The 25,378-nt window shown below is 42.3% G+C and overlaps 1 protein-coding gene across 1 annotated transcript; it reads right to left on the bottom strand.

The window, feature by feature from the left end:
• Positions 1-4,770: 4,770 nt before the first annotated feature.
• On the bottom strand, positions 4,771-21,101 carry LOC132819577 (visual system homeobox 1-like). Its single transcript, XM_060831145.1, has 5 exons — positions 20,735-21,101; positions 17,626-17,707; positions 14,897-15,020; positions 14,208-14,388; positions 4,771-5,452 (listed from the first exon to the last, which is right to left on the bottom strand). Exons 1-5 carry the CDS (start codon positions 21,099-21,101, stop codon positions 5,178-5,180), a joined length of 1,029 nt encoding a protein of 342 aa, XP_060687128.1. The 3' UTR covers positions 4,771-5,177.
• Between the last annotated feature and the right edge of the window lie 4,277 nt (positions 21,102-25,378).

The following is a 25,378-nucleotide window of genomic DNA, read 5'->3' as shown; positions in this document are numbered from 1 at the left end:
TGTTGTATTCTCATTTGTTGGATATGGGCATTGTCTGGGTATTTTGTAGCATGGATGTTGTCCAGATCTTATTGAATATGCTGAACACTGCAGAATCATCCCCATTCTTACTGTTACAACCAGCTCAGGTGGTGTAGACAAGTCACCATGTCACTTAGAGTTTTGCCGATTGTAGTTGGATGTATTCCTTTTACATTTCATCATTTGAACTCCCACAATCAACCTTGATGTTGCAACATTCCTGTTGCTGATCCCTTATTATATTCATTCTTGCCACAAGTCTCCAGACCAATTGGAAAGTGAACAACTACCTACTTGAATAATTATTTGAATGTCAGTAAAACAGTCTTTTCTCTTTAAAAACCAAAAAAAAACTGCAGATGAGAAACAAAAGTAGAAATTGCTGGAAAAGCTCAGCTGGTCTGGCAGAACTTCTGAGGAAGGGTCATTCAACCAAAAACGTTAATTCTGATTTCTGTCCACAGATGCTGCCAGACCTGCTGAGCATGTCCAGCAATCTCTGTTTTTGTTTCAGACTTTTTTTCTTGATTTGTTCACACAATACATGGGTCATTAGCAAGGCCACAGTTTGTTGTCCATCAGTAATTGGCTTTGAGAGGCTGATAATGAGCTGCTGTCTTGAGCCCCTTTTGCCCATCTACTGTGGGTATACTTACAGGGAAGGCATTCTTGAACTTTGATCTCTCAGCAGTGAAGGATAAGTGATGTGGTTTCAAGTCAGGATAGAGTCTGAGTTGGAGGGGAACTTACAGATGGTGATGTTCCCATTTATCAGCTCTGCTGTCCTTCAGGGTTGTGGCTTGAGAAGTTGCCACCAAAGAAGACCTTGTGAGTTGCAGCAGTGCAGCTTGAGATGGTACACACTGATGGTGGGGAGAGTGAATGCTTAAAGGGGCAGATCAGGTGGACTGTTTTGTCCTGGATGATGTTGAAGTTCTCAGAAGTTGTTGGAGCTGCACCCATCCAGTAAAATGGAGACTGTTTCATTCCACACCTGGTGTGCACCATGTAGTGGCTTTGTGGGTTCAAATGATGACACAATTGCAATAGAATTGCTAGCCTCCCATCTCCAATATGTTTAGAACTGAAGCTTACTCTTTAAAGGAAAATATTCTCTATTTGAATGTCACTTTAGTATTTCTCCTTTATGGAGCCATATTGAGAATACTAAACTTCAATTCCTGATAACTTCGGGATAATACTCACCTGAATTTACGAGATTACCAATAGTTATGTATACACTATTTAAAACATAATAAATTTATCCTTTTCTCTTCTCAAGGTGTTGGGGTGCTTTTTTACAATGATAGGTGCATTGCCACAGAAACAAGTCAGTTTGGTTTGGTGAGTGCTTCGTCTGCCCAAAGCTACCATTATTAGTCATGAGGTGCTTTGGACCACTTAAAATGGGCTGTTGATGTAATGATATTGACCCTTCTCTCGCCTTCTCAGACTGACCCAGATGCACTATTGGAAACTTCCAAGGCTTCTTCAATAATCCTTCCCGAGCCTGTTAACTTGACCATCGAACAGGGCAATCAGTATATAGAAACACTGCTGTCTCCATCCTGCCTCCAAAGTTATACGCCATCTTGATAAAAGTAACATATTGTGAATGCTGGAAATTTGAAACAAACTCAGCAGGTCAAGTTGCATCTATGGAGAGAGAAACAGATTTAATGTTTCAAGTCTAATATGACTCTTCATCAGAATTGAAAGAGCAGAAGTTGCAACAAAGCAGTAACCCAGTCTGAATTTGATCTCACCAATTTTAGAGGAGACCGCATTGTGAGCAGTGCATACAGTGGACTAGTTGAATTATGTACAAGTAAAACACAGCTTCACTCTGAAGGTGCGTTTGGGGACCTCAGACAATGGGAATAGAGGAGGTAAATGGACAAATGTTATACCTTCTGTAATTGCATGTAATGATGCCATGAGGGAGTGAGAAAGTGTATGAGTGATGAAGGAGTGCACCAGGGTGTCACAGAATGAAAGGCTCCTGCAGAATACTGATAGTGGTGAGGAGGGAAAGATGTGTTTGGTGGTGGCATTCTGCTGGAAGTGGCAAAAATAGGGGAGCTAATCTTTTGAATGGGGAGATTAGTGGAGTGGGAAATAAGAACAAGGGGAACCATACCTGGGAAGAAGGGGATGGGTGAGGGTAGACATGAAAGAAATGGGTCAGGCATGGCTGAAGGCTGTGTCAACTACAATGGTGGGAGGTTGGTTAAGGAAAAAGGAGGACATGTTGGAGGCAATCTGGTGGAAGGTGGCATCATCAGAACAGATGTGACAGAGATGGAGAAACTGGGCGAAAGAATTGGAATCCTGGCAGGGATACCTCCGCTCCGACCTTAAGAATGACCCTGACCTTCCAGTTGCTTGCTATTTAAATAAAACTCTGTTGCTATCACACTAACAGTTAGTATTGGGCCTGTTACACAGTTCCATTGAAGCACAACTCAAGCTCAAGGAATAACATTTCATTTTCTGCTTAGGCAATTTACAGCCTCCAGGTTTCAATATTGAATTCCACGACTTTGGAGTCTGACTGCACAATGTCAGTTCTCCATTTATTTTACATTCTTCACCACAAATTCCCAACAACTCTCTGAAGTCTGAAGAAGAGTCATATTGGACTGAAAACGTTAACTGTGTTTCTCTCTCCACAGATGCTGCCAGACCTGGTAAGGTACCCCTTCCTGAGTTGGACATAATTTGTCATTCCTCAATGCCACTGTTTCAAAATCCTTGAATGCCCTGTCATCAGCACAGTTGGTGTTGTTGGTGCTTCATCACATAAATTGTATTGGTTCAAGAAGGAGACGCTCCATCATCTTCTGAAGGGCAAATTGTGATGGATAATAAATGTAGGCATTGTCAATGTTGCCCTACATCTCGAGAATTCATTAAAAAAAAAGAACTGCGATTAATATGCTACCCAGGGAAAATCAGAAGCTGACCATGTGATAGAGGTCCCACTCAACCCAATTATTGTCCATTCACCTCTCCATCTCTTAAAAATGCCCCAATGGGCAGGACAATCTTTAGGATTATAACTCGTGCCAAAACTTTACTAGGACACCACTCCTGAGAATGACACACAATAATGTGGATATCCTTTTTTGTCAAAACAAAGGCAAGGTAGCAAAATTATTAAAATAGATTGAATTTGTCAAGTTTTGAGCATCACACAAGTATGCAACACATAGCCAAACCTAAAAATCATTTATAATTGTATTGAGAAATCTTTAAAGAGACAGCAATATGTAATTCTCAATCCATTTTTGCTGCAGGTGAATTCACAAATTGGACTAATTGTGTTGATGTTTGAAACAAGACTAACTGCAAAAGATTTTAGGATTGGATATGGGTTTGAGTTGTGCATTCTTTGTGTATTCTCTACAATTTAAGTAAATTGAATCTTATTTGGCTTATTTAAATTACTGACTGGTTGGAAGTATGCCACAAGGTTGGAAAACAATCCTGGTTTATTCAAAATTTTGTTTATTCTTTGTGAGGTGTCAAAACCCAGAAATTGTATTATACCCCAGCACTCTTGTATCTCCCACTACATAACGCAACCCAATTGTTGCATACTATTGTACATCTCCCATGTACTATCCTTGAAATAACATGTTAAAGAATCCATGTATTACATAGGAACAAAAATAGACCATTTGTCTCTCAAACCTGATCCATCATTCAGTTAAATTATGGTTGATCTGTATCTTAAGCACCATCTATATACCTTTTATCTGGAACTCTCAATATGTTTGTCCAATAAAAATCTATTTCTCTCAGTTTTGAATTTTGTAATTAGCTGAGCCCCAACAGCTCTGTCAGGGAGAGAGCTCCAGATTTCCATTACCCATTGTTGGAAGTGCTTTCTCACATTAAAATGGCCGAACACTAATTTTAAGGTCAAATATTCTGAACTCTTCTACAGATGAAATTCTTTCTCTCCAAATCCTCTTTCAAATCATTTAATAATCTAAAACATCTTTAAATGAATTACCGATGGTCTAACACACTCCAGTACCTGCACATTGCCTTCTACAATGATCCCAACTCACCCCAACCATACAATTCCTTTGCATGACACACTACAGACTGCATTAACTTTTGTAAGACACACCCCAACGTACATTCTACCCTTTGTAGACAATTCTCAACTCTGTGCCCACACCAGCCTATATGGTACCCTCTGCTAAACATATCACAGCCCGTGCATTTCACATATCAGTCTACTGCATATTTGTTGCCTTCCTGGTAATATGCCACGACTATGCACAGCTCTCTATTCAAGGTACATTTGAGTTGAAAATTCACTTTACTTCTTACCCTCAATGTTACACAATCAAAGGAATTCTTTTTCCAATGCCTTTTGTTTTGCAATCTTTTCTCTTTCTCCAAAAGCCTTTCTCCAACCAAGTCAATTGAGAGACAACATATTTTCAGTATGCTGCCATCATAACTCCTCACTCAACAGCATGGAGATACCCAAGATAAACTTGAAGTGATGCTGTCTTCCTGTGGAATGACTTGAGTCTACTTTTACTTCCTTGTTGCTTCAATCCACCAAAGATTGAAACCTTTTTTACATAGGTGACTGGCTGCACCTCCTACCACTGCAATGGACAATTCACTCATGCACTTGTGTGTGTCCTGTTTGTGGTGCCTAGGCTACTACTCTTTCAATGTATGTAATTTTTCATTTGGGTTTACTGTGTTATTGTAGCTGCCAGTTACATTCACAATCACATTTTCCACATTGAAAGTCATACATTTCCATATGGACTGGGATCACCTCTTTCCATTCACACCAGTTAGAGTTATTGGTCAGTAAGAGGAGGTTTATCCATGATATTTTCAATCCTGTGTACATCTCCATTGGAATACCCTGCTTTACTTCATACATTTATTAGGAGCAAACCATGATGCTATTTGTCGGTCATTGTATTAACAACCCACAAACTAATAGCAGCTCATTAGCAGAGGTAAATTGGTCATCTTCCTCTTTTGTTGTGGCCACTCATGTATTTTCATTGCTGTAGGAACCTGTTTTAAAATCGGATGAGTGCAGCTTATCAGTGGGAAGACTGTACCCCATCCTGAATCTTATTTGTTCACACAATAGCATTCTGAGTATTTTAATTTTTCTTCAGTCCTCTCTGTCTGACCTCCACGTAGGACCGCCTTGAAATGCATTGCTTTGAAGTGTTTTCCTTGTTCAGTGGTTTTTCTGTGCTGGAGAGGTCTAAAGCCATGTCGTCTTCTTCAGCTGTAGTGGCACAGTTGGTTGCAGACATCCAGTCTGCGCCACCCTCAATTGGCAATGCCTGTGTTCTGCTCTCCACATAATCATCTCCGACAGTTGCTTCACTTTTAGTTTTCAATGTTGAGTCAACGGATTTTTTGTGCATTCCTAGATTTGAATGAAAGGTTGGTTAGTGATGCCCAACTCATATGTTCTTTATTTTTACACCCCTTACTCTATTTTCCTGCATATTTCAGTTTTTTCTATTCTAAATAATTTTGGTATATATTAGATCAGCTCATACAGTAGGCCTCTTATGTTCTAACTGTTGAATTTATACAGTACAGAATGTTTAGCTTTTGAAACAGCTTTCTTTAAAAAAAAGCTATCCACATATTCCAATTCCCCTCCTCATTCCCTAGAGAACTGGAAATGTTTTCTTTCAAGTGTATATTCAGTTAAATCCTGAAAACCACACATAGGAAGTTGGCAGTTAAGAGCTGAACGATCATATCAAGTTTCAACAAATGTTTAAAGTTAGTGCTCTACGATAAGGAGCGTGCAATTGTGTTTCATCACTGAACTGATTAATGTAGCCCAAGAGCTTCCACGTTTACCAAATTGCAAGTGGTCAGGATAAAGAAATGGGATTGCAAAACATTAAACGTGTAAACTGCAATGCAAATTTTAAATATACTATACAAATATAAATATAGTTTATCTAGGATGATGACGGTGTAGAAGGCATTTGGCGCTCTTGTCTTCATCGGTCAGAGCACTGAGTACCAGAGTTGGGACATCATGTTACAGCTGTATAAGGTATAACTAAGGCCAGATTTGGAGTACTACATACAATTCGGGTTGCCATGCTATAGGAAGGATGTTACTAAACTGAAAAGAGTGAAATAAAGGATTTACAAGAAAGTTACTGAGACTGGAGTGTTTGAGTTACAAGGAGAGGCTGGATAGACTGAGACTTTTTTCTCTGAAGCACCGGAGGCTGAAAGGGTGACCTTATAGAGGTTTATAAAATCATGAGGGGCATAGATAAGGTGAATAGCCAAGATCTTTTCCTAGTGTAAGGGAGTCCAAAACTAAAGGACATAAGTTTAAGGTGAGAGGGGAAAGATTTAAAAGGGACCTGAGGGACAACTTTTTCATACAGAGGGTTGTGTATATATGCCAGAGGAAGTGGTTGACGTGAGTATAATTGCAACATTTAAAAGACATTTGGGCAGGGATATGAATAGGAATGGCTTTGAGGGATATAGACCTAATGCAGACAAATAAGACTGGTTCAATTTAGCAAACCTGGTCTGCATGGACTCGTTGGGCCGAAGGGTATGTTTCCATGCTGTATAACCCGAGAACTCTATGGATAGGACTAATCCCTTCAGTTCTTCGAGTCTATTTCATCATTCAATACAAGCATGACTGATCTGGTTGTGAACTTTACTCCACCTTCCTATCTACCCCATTGCCCTTGACTCCCTTATCATTCAAAATTCCTTGTAACACTGCCTTGAATAAATTCAACGTCTCAACCTTCACTGCCTTCTATGTCAGTAAGAGATGCATGTTGAAAAGACAAAGCCTGGGTGACCAGTTAGTAATGAATTGAGTTCATATGGGAATGTGGTGCAAAGGAGACAGAGGTGATTTAAGTAAGCGCTCTCACAACTAGTAAAGGGCGTTAAGCATTAATCAGATTTATCAGTACTAGTAAGGTTTATCAATAGTTGTAATGTTTATGAAGGTAAGGGAAATTAAAATAAAGTTAATATAAATAAACCAAAGTGAAATATAGTGTAAGTGAAATAAAATTAGGGTGTGACATGGTAGTTTGGTCATGGGAAATGCATATTCTGTACACTGTGGGAAAACCTGGAGGCTAGATGATATATGTGCAGAGACTAGATTCCCTACAGTAAGGAAACAGGCCCTTCGGCCCAACAAGTCCACACCAACCTTCCGAAGAGTAACCCACCCAGACTCATTTCCTGGCATTTACCCCTGACTAATACACCTAACACTATGGGCAATTTAGCATGGCCAACTCACCTGACCTGCACATCTTTTGGAACAAGGGAAGAAACTGGAGCACACAGAGGAAACCCACACAGACACAGGGAGAATGTGCAAACTCCACACAGTAACCCAAGGCAGGAATAAAACCTGGGTCCATGGTGCTGTGAGGCAGCAGTGTTAGCTACTGAGCCACTATGCCACCCATATAGGAAGCACTCCCAGCTGCAGAACCTTGAGGTCTGGATTTTGGAGTTAAAGCAGTAGCAAGAGTCACTGTGGAACACCCACAAGGCTGACAGATATATTGACAGCACATTCAGAGAGTTTGTCACAGCGTAGGCCAGGAGCATGGTGTCAAGAGGGGAATGAATCACTGCCAGGCAGCCCAGAAAACTAGGTAAAAGTGAGGATTGCAGATGCTGGAAATCAGAGTTTAGATCAGAGTGGTGCTGGAAAAGCACAGCAGGTCAGGCAGCATCTGAAATCGACATTTCGGGCAAAAGGAATGGAGGGAGGGAGCCTCCAGGGTGGAGAGATAAATGGTGGGCAGGGGGGTGGAGCTAGGGAGAAGGTTGCAAAGAGTACAATAGGTTAATGGGGGTGGGGTGATGGGTCAGAGGGGAGGGTAGAGCGGATAGGTGGGAAGTGAGGTTGGCAGGTAGGACTGGTCATGAGGACGGTGCTGAGCTGGAAGGTTGGAACTGAGGTAAGGTGGGGGAAGGGGAAATGAGGAAACTGGTGAAGTCCACATTGATGCCCTGGGGTTGAAGTGTTCCGTGGCAGAAGATGAGGCGTTCTTCCTCCAGGCATCAAGTGGTGAGGGAGTGGCAGTGGAGGAGGCTCAGGACCTGCATGTCCTTGACACTGTGGGAGGAGGAGTTGAAATGTTGAGCCATGGGGCAGTGGGGTTGATTGGTGCAGGTGTCCCAGAAATGTTCCCTGAAGCGCTCTGCGAGGAGGTGTCCAGTCTCCCCAATGTAGAGGAGACCGCATCGGGAGCAATGGATACAATAAATGACATTGGTGGATGTGCAGGTGAAACTTTGATGGATGTGGAAGGCACCTTTGGGGCCTTGGATGGAGGTGAGTGAGGAGGCGTGGGCACAGGTTTTGCAATTCCTGCAGTGGCAGGGGAGGGTGCCAGGAAGGGAGGGTGGGTTGTAGGGGGGTGTGGACCTGACCAGGTAGTCACAGAGGAAATGGTCTTTGCGGAAGGTGGAAAGGGGTGGGGAGGGAAATATATCTCTGGTGGTGGGGTCCATTTGGAGGTGGTGGAAATGTCGGCAGATGATGCGGTTAATATGAAGAAAACTGGCAGGCACTGAGGCCCCACTAGTTAGTTACTTTTCTTTTTTGGGTGATCCTCTGAAGGTGTGATTCCTCAAAGAAATGCAGTCAGAGCCACGTCCTTGCACCTTAGATGCCTTAGCTGTACAGGAAGAGAGGAAGAAAGGACAAAGAGCTAATAACACCAAACGAGCAAGAACATAATTATAAAAAGGATGCAAGGAGACATTGGGAGGCTAAGGTGAATGGGCTAGAACTTGGCAGATGGAATATAATGTTAAATGATTCACTTTTGCACAAAATAAACAGAAAGACACAATATGATGAATGATTGGAAACAGTGAGACCATAATGTCATATTTATGAGTCACATGCTAGCACATAGCAATTAGGAAACCAAATGGTATGTTGACCATCACTGCAAGCAGATTTAAACAGGTCCTATTGCAGTTTTATATGACCTTAGTGAAATTTCAGCCAGAACACTGAGCACAGTTTGGTTGCTTTATCTATCAATGGATATCCTTGAGATGGAGGGAATGATGCATTATAGGTTCACCAAATTAATCCCTGGGAAGGTAGAATTATCTTAAGAAGAGAGATTGAGGTGACTGGGTCTGTATTCCAAAGAGATAAGTGTGACTTCAAATGGGTTTCTGAAGTTGGGTGCTTCAGGGGGTTTAATGGAGAAAAAGAAAAAGGTAATCTGTTGCTTTTTGCCAAACCTTTTTCAACTTCTAGGAATTAATTCTTGCTCTGCTACAGGAGAAGTCGTCAGTTATTTGGTGAGCATCTAACAAGTGATTAAAGTTTATTCTATTCCTAAGACTCAAAATACTATATTTTGAGCAGAAGGTGAATGAGAGAGGATGAAAGGCACCGATTGAGAGGCCTATCTGCTGTGACACCAGCAGCGGAGTGACATCATGAATCACAGCTTGACATGAGTGCAGGGAAATCAGGTGATTCACGAGTAGAATTGGTGAACATTTCTAGTCTTGAAATTAAAAGTAGAATCTTTGGTGTGTATTTGGATCCCTGGTCTTCTTTCACCTTTTTCTTGAAAGTAGTTTGTTAAGTATAAAGTTGTAACTAGTGCAAAAATCATTACAATAAACTGAAAAGAGCAGAGTCTCTCCAAGGCAGGATGAGTGGTGTGTCACTTCAGCAGCATGTGGGGGGCGCTGACAGCAAGATGATCCACAACAAACACATCTGTGTTAAGTGTTGAAGCTTGAGAAATTTTGGATCCAATTTGAGCTGAAGTCATGTTGCAGTCATTGCAGCACATCAGTGAGGGAGAAACTTATTTAGACACCTTGTTCCGGGATGCAGTCACACCCCTCAGAGTAGTTCATTCAAATTTGATCTGTGCTCAGAGAGAGCAGGATGTTACTGTATATATGGGGATCAAGGAGATTTTGAGGAGCCTTTTCCTTTCAATCATTTAACAGTTATGAGGTTCGTGTAAACTATGTGGAAGAGAGTGGGTCTGCAAGGAACATGACTAACAATGTGTGTATGGCACTGTGGAATATGGTAGGAGAGGAAGTAGAAAAATAATTATGGTAGAAACACTATAATTGAGGGTTAAGTACTGATCTTTGCAGCTATAAGCTTAAGTCCCAGAGACTATCTTACATGTCTGGTGCCAGGGTTAAGGACATTTCCTCAGGCTAAAAAGAAACTTGGAGTGGGAGGATAGGAGTTGTAAGTATCCACATTGGTATCAATGACATTGATATGAATAAAAAGAAGGTTCTCCTGAAGGAATTTGAATAGTTATGAGCTAAATTGAAAAGCAGAACATTCAAGATAACTGAGCAAACTGGCATAGGTAAATAAAGTCGCGGAGTTAAAAGCATGGTTCAAAGATTGCTCTGGGAGAGGTAGGTTCAGTTACTGGGGCATTGGCACCAGTACTGGGATAGAGGAAACTGTTCTGATGGTGTGGACTTCACTTGAACCATGCTAGAAACCAGTGCCTTGTCAAATTGAAAATCTGGCAGATAATTAGGTAAAGATACCTAGTGTGCACAAACATAGGTAAATAGCAGAAAAAAAAGACTAATGCATAATAAGGCAAGTTTAATAAACAATTTCAGCATAAAAGATCTTCAAGGAAACAGTGGCCATAACATAGGAAAATTTAGAATTCAGTTTGAGGATAAGAAATCTGAATCGGAAACATTAAGGCAGCATGGTGGCTCAGTGGTTAGCACTGCCGCCTCACGGCGCCAGGGACCCAGGTTCGATTCCAGCCTCGGGGGTGACTGTGTAGGAGGAGTTTGCACATTCTCCCTGCGTCCATGTGGATTTGCTCACAATCCAAAGATTGTGGGAGGAAACCAATTGGCCGTGCTAAATCGCCCCTTGGATAGTTTAGGTGCACAAGTCAGGAGTAAATGTCGGGGAATGGGTCTGAATGGGATACTCTTAAGAGGAGCAATTGTGGATTTGTTGGGCCAAACGGTCTGTTTCCACTCAGCAGGGATTCTAATTCAAGAGCGGCATGGTGGCTCAGTAGTTAGCACTGCTGCCTCACAGCACCAGAGTCCCAGGTTCGATTCCAGCCTCAGGTGACTGTCTGTATGGAGTTTGCACATTCTCCCCACATTCTCGTGGGTTTCCTCCAGGTGCTCCAGCTTTCTCCCACAATCCAAAGATGTGCAGGTGAGTTGGCCATTCTAAATTGCCCACTAGTGTTAGTGTTAGGAGAAAAATGGTTCTGGTGGGTTACTCTTCGGAGGGTCGGTGTGGACTGATTTCACACTGTAAGGAATCTAATCTAATCTAAAAACTATACTAAATCTAAATAAGGATACTCAAATAGGAATGAGGGCAGAGTTGGAAGGGTGGGCTGGGAAAGGAGTTTAACAGAAAAGATGGGTTATGAACAATGGTACATACTTAAGAAAATAGTTCATGAGTCCCAAAAACGGTATAGTCTAGTGAGGAGAAAGGATGCATGGAAGGGGATAAACCAATCATGGTTAATCAAGGAGATTAAGGACAGTATTAAATTGGAAGTAAAACCATACAATGTCGTAAAGATTATTGGTAAGCCAGAGAATTGAAGGAGCCTTAAAAACCAACAAAAGATAACAAAAAAGAGAAACTAAACTTTGAGTGTAAACAATCAAGTGATATAAAAACAGATATTAACAGCTTCTCTAAATATATATTAATAACGGGGCAACCACAACAATACAAAGGAGTTGAATAAAAAATTTGCATCAATCTTCACAGTAGATGGAAATGGGCATAAGTGAGGGGAGAAAAAAAGTACGATAAGTGTCACTAGTGAAAAGGTGTTAAGATGGGAACTCAGGGTGTGAAATGTGGTGGGCTGTATCCAAGGATATTAAAGGAAGTAGCTAAAGAGATAGTAGAAGCACTGGTAAAATTTTCCAAGAATCTTTAGATTCTGGAAAAATCCAGAGCATTAGAAAACTGCCAATGTCACACCCTTGCTTAAAAAGTAATGGAGTCAAAACATGGCAACTATAGGCCAGTTAGCTTAATATCTGTCATTGGGAAAATGTTAGTGTCTATTACACAGATGTATAATAACGAAACATTTAGAAGCACATAATATAATCAAGCAGAGTCAATATGGTTTTGTGAAGGAGAGATATCTGTGAGCAGGTAACAAGTAGGATAGAGAAGGCGGATGGTGTACTTGTAATATATTTGGATTTCCAAAAGACATTCAGTCAGGCCCTTTTTATAAGGCTTCTTACCAAGCACCCATGCTGTTGTGAGCAGGCTGATTAATGCAAGACAGAGAGTTAGGATAAGGGGACATTTTCATGATGACAATCTGTAACTATTAGAGTGTCACAGAGATGTGGCCACAATTATTTACAGTATTTATAAACCATTTGGGTGACAAAGGTTATATGCTATTGCCATGTTTGCAGATGACACAAAAGTGGGTGGGAAGACATGTGATGAGGATGACGCAAAGAGTCTACAGAGGGATCTAGTCAGATTAAGTGAATGCACAAATACTTGGCAGATGGAATATGTGGTAAATGTGAGATTATGCACTTTGACAAGAAAAATAAATGAGCTCAATATTACCTATGTTAGAAAGATAGTGAGAATTAGAGATTGGCAAAAGACTGCAGAAAGCTGCAGCACTGAGGGATTGGGCATACTTGGGCTTGAATCACAGCATCCAAGTTCAGCAGATAATACAGAAGACAAGTTTGCTGTTGGCCTTTATTTCAAAGGTAATGAAGTATAAAAAAAATAGAAATTTCTTGCTAAAACTAAACAGAACCCTAGTTAGATTGCAACTGGACGGCTGTGAGCAGTTTTGGGTCCCTTATCTAATCAAGGTATGCTCGCATTGGAGGCAGTCCAGAGATTGTCACCAGGTTGATGACAGGGATAGGGGGATTTATTTTTACGAGGAGAGGTTGAGTAGGTTGAGCTTGTACTCATCAGAGTTTAGAAGAATGAAAAGCTACTTTATTGAAAGAGATGAAATTCTTAGGGATTTGACAAGATAGATATGGAAAGGTTGTTCCCCGTTGTGGGAGTGTCGAGAACTAGAGTGCATAACGTCAGAGTAAGTGGACAGCCTTCTAAGACAGGAATGAGAAGAAATTTCTACTCTCAGAAAGTAGTGAATAGGTGGAATTCTTTACTACAAAGGGCAGTAGAGGCTGTCTCCTGAAGAATATTCAAAGCTGAAATTGACATATTTTTACTCAGTAAGATATTGAAGGTTCGTGGAGCAAAGGCAGGAAAGCATTAAGGATTTTCACGTCATCTATGATTTATTTGAATAACAATACAAATTTGATGGGCCAAGTACGCTATTTTTGCTCCTACATTTTATAGTCCTATAGTAATTTTAAGAAAGAGAGATGACCTTTTGAAATTTACAACATTTGAACAGGATGGTAGATAAGATCTTTCCCCTTGCTGGTGAGACTAAATCTTGGGATAGTAATCTCAACAAAAGAGATAGGTCAATGAAGACTGAGGCAAGGAGGAATTTTTTCATTCAGTTGGCAATGAATCTTTGGAATTCCAAGAGAACTGGGGAAACTCAATAATTGAGCATGTTCAAGACAGAATCTGATCTATTTCCGGAGACTAACTGCATCACCGGATATAGAGATGGTCCAGAAAAGTGGAATTGAGGTGGGTGATCTGTCATGGTCTAACTGAATAGTGGAGTAGGCTTGACAGGCTGAACAGCCCATCTTATTCTTATGTTCTTTATTTTGTTTCAAAAATATCACCTCTCATTCTTCTAAACTTCAATGGGTGTAGGTCCAACCTGTTCAATCTTTCAACTCCAGCAAGGACTAAGCAATTGATAATTGTAAGGAGCTTGTATAGAGTCCAACAGGTTGTATATGTTTTCTGTTGGCATTTAAAAAGACGCCAGAATTAGAATGGGGTGAAATTTGTCTTGGGTGATAGGACAAAATGTGCACTAGCAAATTAGCAGTATCTTTTTACACCATGCTCCATTTTCTTCTCCAGCCTTTGAGACAGGGGGATAGTTTATTTTCACCACCTTATGCTGTTGCATGTCCCTCTCCACTCCTGTCTCCTTGTCCCCCAATAATCTTCAATTGCTTACCAAGCAGCCAGGGGGCACAAGATCCTACCAAACCATTTTTGCCAGAGTTGAGTATGGATTCGGGCAAGGGAATGGAGTGCCGGACCATGGCACCGTACAGTCCATACTCGGCCATCACACTGCTCCTGCCCCAGCATTTCTCCCGCTTCCTCCATTTCGCTCTTCGATTTTGAAACCACACCTGGTGGGATAAGGGATGAACAAACTTTATTGCCAAACTCTAAACAGCCACTGCTATTGCACCTTGGCTTCCTCCCATCATCATAGGTGCCAATGAGAAGCTGCCTTGGTTCACTCTATGTGATATTGAGCAGAAGTCAGATGGGGCTTTGATTTAAAGTCTTATCTAAAAGATGGTGCTTCTAATAGTGCAGAACTATTTCAATCTCTAGGGTGTACATCCAGATTTTATGCTCGAGTCTATGCAGTATGAATTGAACTTACAGCTTTCAGATTCAGGGAGACATGGAAGTGCTATCAAATGAGACAAAATTAAAGCCATGAAATACAGCCAACAGGTTCATTAGTGTGGAAAGAATTTTGTATTGTCATTTCAATTTTCAATTTTGACCTCAAGTGACTAGCATGAAATTGTTGCATCAAATTAGGTCATAACTGAGATTTTACATAAATATGGGAAATCCAGACAACTTCCCCTCCAAATGGCACATGATGACCTGTGAAATTACCTGTATTCGGTCTTCAGCGAGCTCTGTCTTCATCGCTAACACTTCTCTTGCATATACATCTGGGTAATGAGCCTCATTAAAAGATTTCTCTAGTTCCTCCAACTGGTGAGTTGTGAACACAGTCCTGTGGCAATCAAAGAGCAGACATTTGCTCACAAGCAACAAAGAAAGAAAGTAATCTTATCTATACAGCACCTTTCTAAACCTCAGAATTTTCCATAACACTTTAAGGCTAATTAGCTAATTTTAAAGCATCACCACTGTTGTAGTTTAGGGACATTAGAAACAGGGATAGGCCATTAGGTATCTCAAGTAGCATTCCAGGATTCTCCTGAACTGTTGTGCTTTTCCAGCAACATGCTCTCAATTCTGATCTCTAGCATCTGCAGACTCACTGTCTCCCATTTGGTATCTGAAGTCTATTCACCATTTAACTAGGTCATAGCTGATCTGCACCTCAACTTCACTTCCGGCCTTTGCTTCATAATCAGTTGATACGATTAACCAATAAAAATACACATTCATGCATAGATTCTGCATCACACACTTTCAAATAACATTGGTGTAAGAATAAAATTGGCCTTGGTCAAACCATGATAGTGAACTACCCACTCTAGTTGCTACCTGCCTTATTGAAATCAACAACAAAAGAATATTAAGTGCTGAGTAAAATGTGGTGCAAATTTGTCATCAGCTGTTTTATGCTGTCCTCCAAGACCAATTTCACACAATTAAATTCTTGTGAAAAGTCGGTTTACAAGAGTCCAAACACAGTTCAAATACTGGGGAATATGATGTAAAGTATGTCACACAGTTATTAAACAGCAGCAGTAATGACATTGTTTTGTTTTTATGCCACTGGGACTTGTTCTGTTCACTAAACATCAGCATGTTTGCCTACAATTCTCATGATGACTTATGTAAAAGAAGTCATATTAAATTACTTTGTGACAGCCTTTTTATTTCACTTGCTATATAACAGATAATCAAAATGGCAGCTTTTTCCAAAACAATTCCTTTTAAAAATTCACAGGATCATGGGAACAGGAGTAAGCTATTCAGCCCACCATCTCTGTCCCACCATTGGAGATTACGGCTGATCATCACTTTCCTGCATTATCTCCATATCCCTTAATATTGTAGTCTCCAGAAACCCATCAATTTTTTTGTCTGAAACTGCTCAATGGTTTAGTTTTCACAGCCCTCTTGCTAGAGAATTCCAAAGATTGAGCACCCTCTAGATGGAGAAATTAAAAATGGCCTTCCCCTTATATTGAGATTATGTCCCACATCATACCTACATCTACCCTGTCACATCCTGTAAAAACATTATAATTTTCAATTAGATTGCCTCTTGTTCTATGAAACTCCAGAGAATGCAGACCCTCTTTCATACTGCCCATTACAAGTTGCCTTACTGTATATATTAAAGCAATTCTCAACACAAGAAATCTTCTGAGCTTTCAAACTTCTTAACCTGCTACCCTATTTATTTGAATTAAAAAGAAAGTATCCTATGTTAACATTAACCCATTCAAACAGTCTAAACCTAAAAGGCTGTGCACGGCAGCAACAAATTCATTGTAACTTAGCAACAAATTAAAACAATTCAAAGGCTCTGGTGTGTTCTGGAGGAGGCAGATTCATGTCTGGTACTTGATGTTGACCAGCTGACCTGGCACACATGAATGGCAATACGGCTAAATTATTGACCACAGTCAATGTGCCTTTTGTGCCCAGCGTCATTGAGAGTGTCACTGCTTTATGGTGTTTAAATAAGATTTAACTGTGTTTGAGATCATAGTCTCTGATTCTGTTCATAGAATCATAGATGTGTACAGCACAGAAACAGGTCCTTTGGTCCATTTATTCTGTGGCAGTCAAAAACCTAACTATTCTAATTTCATTTTCCAGCATTTACTCCGTAGCCTTGTATGCTTTAGCTTTGTAAGTGTACATCTGAATACTCCTTAAGTGTTATGAAGGTTTCTGCCTCTACCACCCTTTCAGGCAGTGAATTCCAGATTCCCGCCACACCCTCACACCTCTTTAGATTACTTACAGTGTGGAAACAGACCCTTCAGCCCAACAAGTCCACACCGACCCGCTGAAGCGCAACCCACCCATACCCCTACATTTACCCCTTCACCTAACACTACGGGCAATTTATCAAGGCCAATTCACCTAACCTGCACATCTTTGGACTGTAAGAGGAAACCGGAGCACCCGGAGGAAACCCACGCAGACACGGGGAGAATGTGCAACTCCACACAGTTAGTCGCCTGAGGCGGGAATTGAACCCGGGTCTCTGGCACTGTGAGGCAGCAGTGCTAACCACTATGCCATCATGCCGCCCAAACCTCCTGCCCCTTACCTTAAATTGATGCTCCCTACTCACTTATCCTTTACTGGCCAGCAATCAGAAAGTGGGCACGGGATCCAACTGTACCAACCTGAGTGATTACCAAGGACTGGGGAATGTGATCTAGCACGCCTTGAGTTTGGTCTTGTTCTGATCTCATCATTAAACCAGAATTAGGATACTTTAGTTTGATAATTATATATCACACAAGGGGCCCATTGGGTGCAACTTGTCTGTACCAGCCCTTTCACCCCAGTTGCAGGCAAAACATAAATTAGAAAGGCACTAATGCAATGTCCTTCCAAGGTGCATCTAATCACAATCTCCATTCACTCAGGATTGTTTTCAGCAGAGGCCACTCACATACCTGTGCCGCCTCTTCTTCCTTTTCACCTGCGATGCTGCGGAGTTCTTCAAGTTGCTGTGATCACACGATGTGTTCTCATCATCTGGTGCCAGGGGAATGGATTAGACCACAGTCACTATTATAGCCACCAAACCCAAACCAGCCAGCATGAAAAACATCCCCGGTGTTGGAGCTCTAAGTCTCCTCATGACCAATCCTGATTTAGCAGAATACAAGTGGTTTAACAAAAGAATATGTTATTGGATCAGACTTCCCATGCTTAGAGTCACATAACGTAGATCAAGTACGAATTTACGTCTGTTTCTGGAACGGCTCACTAGCTGACAATATAAACCTTGAGGGGCACAAATTTGCATCAGGCATGAGTTAGCAGGAATCTCTCGATAGTGAGCTGGAGGGATTTTCAAGCATAAGTTACAAATGTAACCTTCGTTATCTTGGTTTGGGACTCAAACTGGGAGTTTCTACCCACAAGATTTCCCCTGTTATTGTGTTAAGAATCCAAAGATCATTGGTCCTCTCCCAGCAGTCTGAGAATTTGCATTTGAAAGGAAAATGCTGATCAGTGAAAGTGATGATTTTATTGAAGAACCAAGTGCATTCTGTGCTTTAGAGAAGGAAGCCTGCTGGTTTTATCCATCTGTATAGAAGGCCAGTTCGAGGACAGTGTGATTGACTGGTAACTGCACTCTGAGATGATCTGGTAAGGCTCTCAGATCAGCTAGCGATGGACAATAAGTACCCTACCTACATCTTGAAAATGTATAAGAATCGAGAGTTTTTTTTAATAGAATCCCTACAGTGTGGAAACAAGCCCTTTGGCCCAATAAGTCTGCACTGACCCTCCAGAAAGCAACCCATCCCCCTAACTTATTATCCAATATTTAGGATATACATTTGCCCCTAACCGAGGGCAATTTACTAAGGTCAATTCACCTAAGTAGCACATATTTGCAGTGCGGGAGAAAACCCATTCAGACACAGGGACAATGTATAAACTCTACACAGTCGCCTATGGCTGGAATCAAACCCAGGTCTCCAGTACTGTGAGGCAGCGGTGCTAACCACTGAGCCACCCTGCCATTTTTACAGCAATAACTTATGTACTCAACATACCTTGTTTTTAATCATGTGAATTATATTGACTTGGAACTTTAATGAGAATAAAACTTTTCAAGGCAAGGTCTGAAAAACACGGCAAGCCAATTGCTCGCTGCTGTCGACGATGCTGTCTCATTGACATGTTTCCCTCTCGCCCAGGGACCGAGTCTCTGTGCAGATTGCAATCAGCAGCAGATTTACAAGCAGGCAGGAATGTAACTAGTGCCCAGTGCTCCTCAAATAAACGGTGGGGTATTCACATATAAACAGCTCCCAGGGGGCAGCACGGTGGCTCACTACTATTTCACAGTGCCAGGGACCCTGGTTCGATTCCCGCCTCAGGCGACTCTCTGTGTGGAATTTGTGCATTCACCCTGAGTCTGTGTGGGTTCCCTTCGGGTGCTCTGGTTTCCCACAGTTGAAGGATGTGCAGGTTAGGTGAATTGGCCATACTAAAATTGCCCATTATGTTGAGAGATGTGTAGGTTAGGTGCATTAGTCACGGGAATGGGTCTGGATGAGATGCTCTTCCGAGGGTGGGTGTGAACTTGTCAGGCCAAATGGCCTATTTCCACACTGGAGGGATTCTATGATTTTAAAAAGTCAACAGTTCCCAGTTCCTTCACATACAAAACTCCCCAAATTCATTGTTTCCTTTCAGGATTTGGAAATCATGTGTTGCATTTAACTTCGAATTTAAATTAGATTAGATTCCCTACAGTGTGGAAACACTGACCCTCCGAGGAGTAACCCACCCAGTCCCATTTTCCTCTGACTACTACACCGAACACTATGGGCAATTTAGCATGGCCAATTCACCTAACCTGCACATCTTTGGACTGCGGGAGGAAACTCACCCAGACACAGGGAGAATGTGCAAACTCCACACAGACAATCATCCGAGACTGGAATCAAACCTAGGACCTTGGTGCTGTGAGGCAGCAGTGCTAACCACTGTGCCACCCCTTAAACGTCAGCGAACAATCGGAAATTACATGTCTACACTTCAGTAGAAAATATAACATAGAAAATTCAAAACAAGCAAGTGTAAAACTAGACGGTGGCTCCCATACTCTGGGATATTTATCTATATGCAAGGAATAGAAACGACCAAACAACGGAGATGCCTCTAAACCAACCTTCATCTGTTTGAACCATCACCGCCCCTCGTCTAGTTTCTCTCTCCCTTCAAAGTCAGTTTGATCCCCAGAACCGCCTGCTCCACCGATTTGCTTTTGATTCATATTACAATAAAGTTCAACAATATGACAATAAAGTTAGATACAGGAAGCTGCCTGTTGAAATGCTCCCCTGAGGGTTACCTCACCAAAGTTGCAGTATTCCCCACCCCACCCCCCACGAGACGGGGAAAGGGGTGTGGGGTGTGGAGAGAGGAAGCAGAAGACAGGGTCAGAGAACGCTGTGCCAACCTACAGGGACCTCACCAAACTCGCTAGGGCTGGAGACCCAAAACCCAGGGCTGGGTTTTCTGTCAGGAACCATTGATCTTGTCAGCCCAGTTTTCTCTGTTTTCAGGCTTGCTTTACAATGGTACACCTTTTTTGCTTAAAAGTAGAACTGCAGGGATCCAATTTATTAATAATAATAAGAGAATTTGGTCCCACGTGTCGATGGAAAGCCTCAGGGGAAGTTAGCTCAGCCAATAGGCAATGCGATAGCTTTCACTGTCCCGGGATATCCCAAGGTAGACAAGCCGGAGGCTGGAAGAACACACAACCCTAACCGGGATATTCTAATACAAGCAGGAAAATACATTCCAAACACGGTCACCGTTTGAAAAGGGCATCTGACCTGCGCACAGCAAGATCCCACAATCAACAACAACGAGACAAGAGGCGAGGTTCACTGTTTGATACTGAGCTGGAGTTCCCGGAAAGTGTGTGTGTGAGAGGGGGGGGATACAGAGAGGGAGGGAGGGTGTGGGGTGGGGAACGGGTCCGGTGTGGACAGGCGGGCGGGCTCGGTGACAGACTGCTGCTGGCTTTACCGGAGTTGTGAAGCGGCTGGAGCCTGTCCAGCAGGCTGACCCTCCGGAGTAGCGGCATTCGGCCGGGCAGAGCTGACAGAGTGTCCAGGAGAGAGGATCCGGGCGGCCGGAAGGCGCTGCACAGCAACCCAAGGCCGGCGCTGAGCATCGGCGGCGGCTCCCTCGGCGGCTGGGGGGCAGCAGCGGGATGGGCTGATGGGCCTCCCGAGCGGCCGCCCTCGCTGCTGCTGCTGCTGTCCAGTCCCAGCAGCTCGGTGATGCCGAAACCCCGGCAGCGGCTGCTTTTCTCCGGCGCTTTGCTCCCACTCAGCAAACTGGCTGCAAGGACTTTGCTGTCAGCCTCAGAACTCCCCTGTGTCCCGGGCATGACCCTGAGCTCTCCTTCCTCTCTCTCTATCTGACTCTCTCTCTCTCTCACACACACACATATACACACACTCACTCACTCACTCACGCTCTCTGACTTTCATTCACACTTTCTCTGACTCTCTCACTCTCCCTCTCTTTGTGACTCTCACTCTTTCTGACTCTGTGACTCTCTCTCTCTCTTGCCCGTCTCCCCCACCCACTTTAAACGTCCCGCTGTGAACAGGCAGGGCTTTTCTAGCTGCCCCCAGCCCAGCCAGACGCTGCTCAGATCCAATCAGCGAGAAGGTAGTCTCTCCCCTCCTCCCCGCCCCCCAGCCTGCAACCCCCTCCCAGCTAATGCTGCCCCCCCCCCCCGAACAGCCCACCTCCCCCCGCCAACACACACACACACACCAATCGGATCCGGATTCTCGTCAGATGCAAGTCTAGTACTCCAGACCAGTAAAGTTGCTAATATCATTATTACATTTATTCAAGAGGTGAAATCTTTCTTCCAGTCATTCAGCAAAGAAACAGACGCTTCGGTCCAACTCCTCCATGCCGAGCAGGTCTCCTAACCTAACCTAGCACTTGGCCCATATCCCTCCAAACCCTTCCTATTCACATACCCATCCAGATGCCTTTTTAAATGTTATAATTGTACCAACTTCCACCACTTCCTCTGACTGCTCATTCCACACACTCACCACCCTCTGCGTGAAAAAGTTACCTCTCGGGTCCCTTTTAAATATTTCCCCTCTCACCTTAAACCTATGCCTTCGTGTTTTGGTTTCCCCTACCCTGGCGAAAAGACCTTGACTGTTCACCCCAACCACACTCCTCATAATTTTGTAAACCTCTATAAGGGCACCCCTCAGCCTCCGACACTCCAGGGAAAACAGCCCGAGCCTGTTCAGCCTCTCCCTGTAGCTCAAACCCTCCAACCCTGGCCACATCCTTGTAAATCTTCTCTGAACCCTTTCAAGTTTAACAATATATTTCCTTAACTAAATGCAGGCAATATTCGCACTTTTTAAAGTCAAAAGTATCCTTTATGCATCACATTTGTTAAATAACATTTCAAATGGAATATCACAGAAAATTCAACTGTTTTTCCACATGGCATTTTTTACTGTGAGGGGCTCCGTCAAGCTGGCGGCATTCACAATAACCATTTTATGGTAGACTTACAGACTGGCAGGGAGAGGTGAGCAAAACATATCAGGTTTTCACATAAATGTTTACTTATATTTTAACTGTACTTCATTCGTAAACCGAATGTAGCAATACATGTTACACTTTCCAAATAAAATGTAACTTGCCTCCATGCAGCGTATTCCATCACGCTGCAATAGAATTGTAATACTTTAGTCCTGTGCCTTTCCCCCCGCCTGTGTGTTTTTGTAATTGGCCCTAATTATCTTTCTTGTTTTATTAGCTTGCTTCTTTTCTTTATTTAAATGAACTGTTTTGCTTAATTTTTCGATGAAAGAAAGTGAGGAGCAGGGAGTAAATTCAATTTGGTGAGACTATGTGTTTTAAATATTTGAATTCCTACCGGGCACCTGGATCCAGGAGGAATATTTACATCACCCTTTGTAATTGACCTCATCATGAGCGGTTGATCCAACTCATCCTTTACATCATAAATTCCGTTCGAACGAATTCAATCCTTATTAAATCAGAGGCTTTTGTTTTGCATTTTAAATAAACTCGATTTGGAATTCTAAAATGAAGTGGTTTATAGGAAACTGGATATTCGGACCTTTTACAAACAATGTGGTTTCCTGTCTCTGGTCGAACCAAATCCGTTGAAATGGCCGTAGTTTGTTTTGGTAGAATAGTGGGTTGTTTAGTAACAATGGTACTATGTTATGGCCTTGTTCTTTGTACTGTTTTTTTTTGTTTTCATGGGTTTTTTCTTTATATACAAATGTTTTGTAAAAGATTTTTAAAAAGTTTTTCAATAGAAATATTTATTTTTTAAAAATGACCAAGCCTGGAAAGGAACAGTGAGATGGGTATCAGTGTGTATTTACCGACACACACCAGCGGCATTCTTCACTTTCAAACACAAACACAAGTTGCTGTGAAAGCTCAGTAGGTCTGGCAGTGCCTGTGCAGAGAGATCAGAGTTAACGTTCCGGGTCCAGTGACCCTTCCTCAGAACTGATGCATTATCTACTTCCCCTGACAAGTGCTTTGAGCGGGGAACCTGGTGAAATGGGGGGGGGGGGGGGGGGGGGGGCAAAAACTCTGCCAACAAAACATCTTTTTTTTAAATTTCAGGATCTGGTATGATTGAAATCTTTAGCGGGATGGTATGCTGCAGGATCATTGAACCCCCGGGGTTAATCACCAGATCACCATCAATGAGATAAAAGTATTTTTCCCGTCCTTGTTCCGCAGTGTAGACCAAAGAGACGGAGAGTGGGCCCAGTTATCAGCAGAATTCACTCTCTAACTAACCCACTTTCAACCCTCACAACCCATTGCCTTTTCTGTCGATCTGTAACGGAGATTTAACGCCGATAAATGGGAACATTTCCGTTTGCATAGTTCGGAATAACGGTCATTAGGATAAAGTAGCTATTTCCATCTTAAAGGGCATTCCAAACAACATTCAATAGCCCCCTGACAGACCTGTTCCAGGTTATTGGTGGGGGTGGAATGCGGGTGTGAAGAGAACATTCGTTTAACACCCCCTTCCCCCAAGCAATTATACTTTTTACTTCTTATTTCAGCTTTTATAGCAACTTTCAATGTTTCAAATAATCTTTACATTGGAGATTATACCTCGTGTACTCAACTCAGGTCAGTCGGGAACTGGGAAATTTCATCTCATTCTGTCCCGTTCACAAAACTCCAGACTGAACGGCAGCCTTCAGAGGCGGTTACTTCCACAAAGATTTCCCTTTCACTTTGACATTCCACGAAGCAGAATGTCGAAAGGAGAGGACTTTACTATTTAAACACAGCCCGAAACGGGATTCCAGTGATGCTTCCCGAAATATTTGCAAACAGGTAAATGACTTTCATGAGCGCACCGGATGAGAAAACTTTAAACAGAAATAAAGATTGCTGGAGACTGCATTTGGGGACAGAAAGCAGAGTTTGCTTTTGTTGAAAATAAATGCTGTGGTTGCTGGAATTCAGGGATCAGAACCCAGCTCAGCGGGTCGTGCAGCATCTATGGAGAGAGAGTGGTCAATGCTTCGGATTGATGACCTTCCATCAGGAGGTTATAGCGAAGGTTCGAATGTAATTGAGACAACGCAAAGTTACTGTCAGATTCTATACAATAGGACTGATAGCTGTCAGAATTGAACATCCTTAGAAGTTCACTCCTCAGATCCCAGGAATTTGCCCGCTTTGCACTGTCCTGTACATAATTGCGAATCGCTTCTGTTTTAGTGGCACGGGAGCGAATTAAGACACGGAGACTCAAAGGCAGAATGAAATCAACTCAGAAATTACCAGATACTCAGTAAGTCTAACGGGAATCTGTAAAGAGCTTTTTGTTCATATTGTCCTTTGATGGGCGGAAGAAAAATATCGGCGCTAACCGCACTTGATGGAGAAGACTAGGGTGCAGTGTACCCTCCTGGTGCCCAAGTGAATGTGTCTTCTGCTGATAACAAAGAGGGGAGCGCTGTTTCACCCACCACTACAGCCTGCTGCTCCACCTCTGACAGTCTGAGTCCTTCAGCTGACCAGGCGGGTGGCTGACAAACAGCTTATCCGAACTTTTGCGAGCGGATCTCCTTTGATTTGCTGCTTAAACAGTCAGATTAAAGAGAAAGTCCCTCAGATAACGATTACCATAAGGGGAGCGCGCATCGACCTTCCGTTATTAAAAAGGAAAGACCCAATTCTCTCTTTACAAGCTGTTCTTCGGGATTAACGAAATAATCATTTTCATTTGGGATAATTGTCCGTTGAATGTCCAAGAGTATTTGTGGGGGGTTTTTTTAACAGTGATTACACTCCATCAATCTATCAATTCCTTCAGGGCAAATCTAACCTGATCAAATTGTTCCTGCCCATTCAAACAGTTTGAAGGTATGAATTATACTAATTATAATTATACCAGTTCGAATTATACTTTTGCTTGTCCATACATCCACCAAAACCAAAACAAAATTGGGTAGCTCCGATATGTATTTGCAATTTACCCATAAAAAAGATTTCGATATCTTAACGGTAAAGCTGAGCAAGAAAGTCAGTTCTGGCGTTGGTTTGCTACAAGATAATAATGGCTTAAGCTATAGTTGGGCAAAATGTTCATCAAATGCG

This window comes from Hemiscyllium ocellatum, chromosome 10, assembly GCF_020745735.1.
Source record: "Hemiscyllium ocellatum isolate sHemOce1 chromosome 10, sHemOce1.pat.X.cur, whole genome shotgun sequence".
In the NCBI taxonomy this organism is placed as follows: Eukaryota; Metazoa; Chordata; class Chondrichthyes; order Orectolobiformes; family Hemiscylliidae; genus Hemiscyllium; species Hemiscyllium ocellatum.
This window is presented reverse-complemented; position numbering and strand designations above follow the sequence as displayed.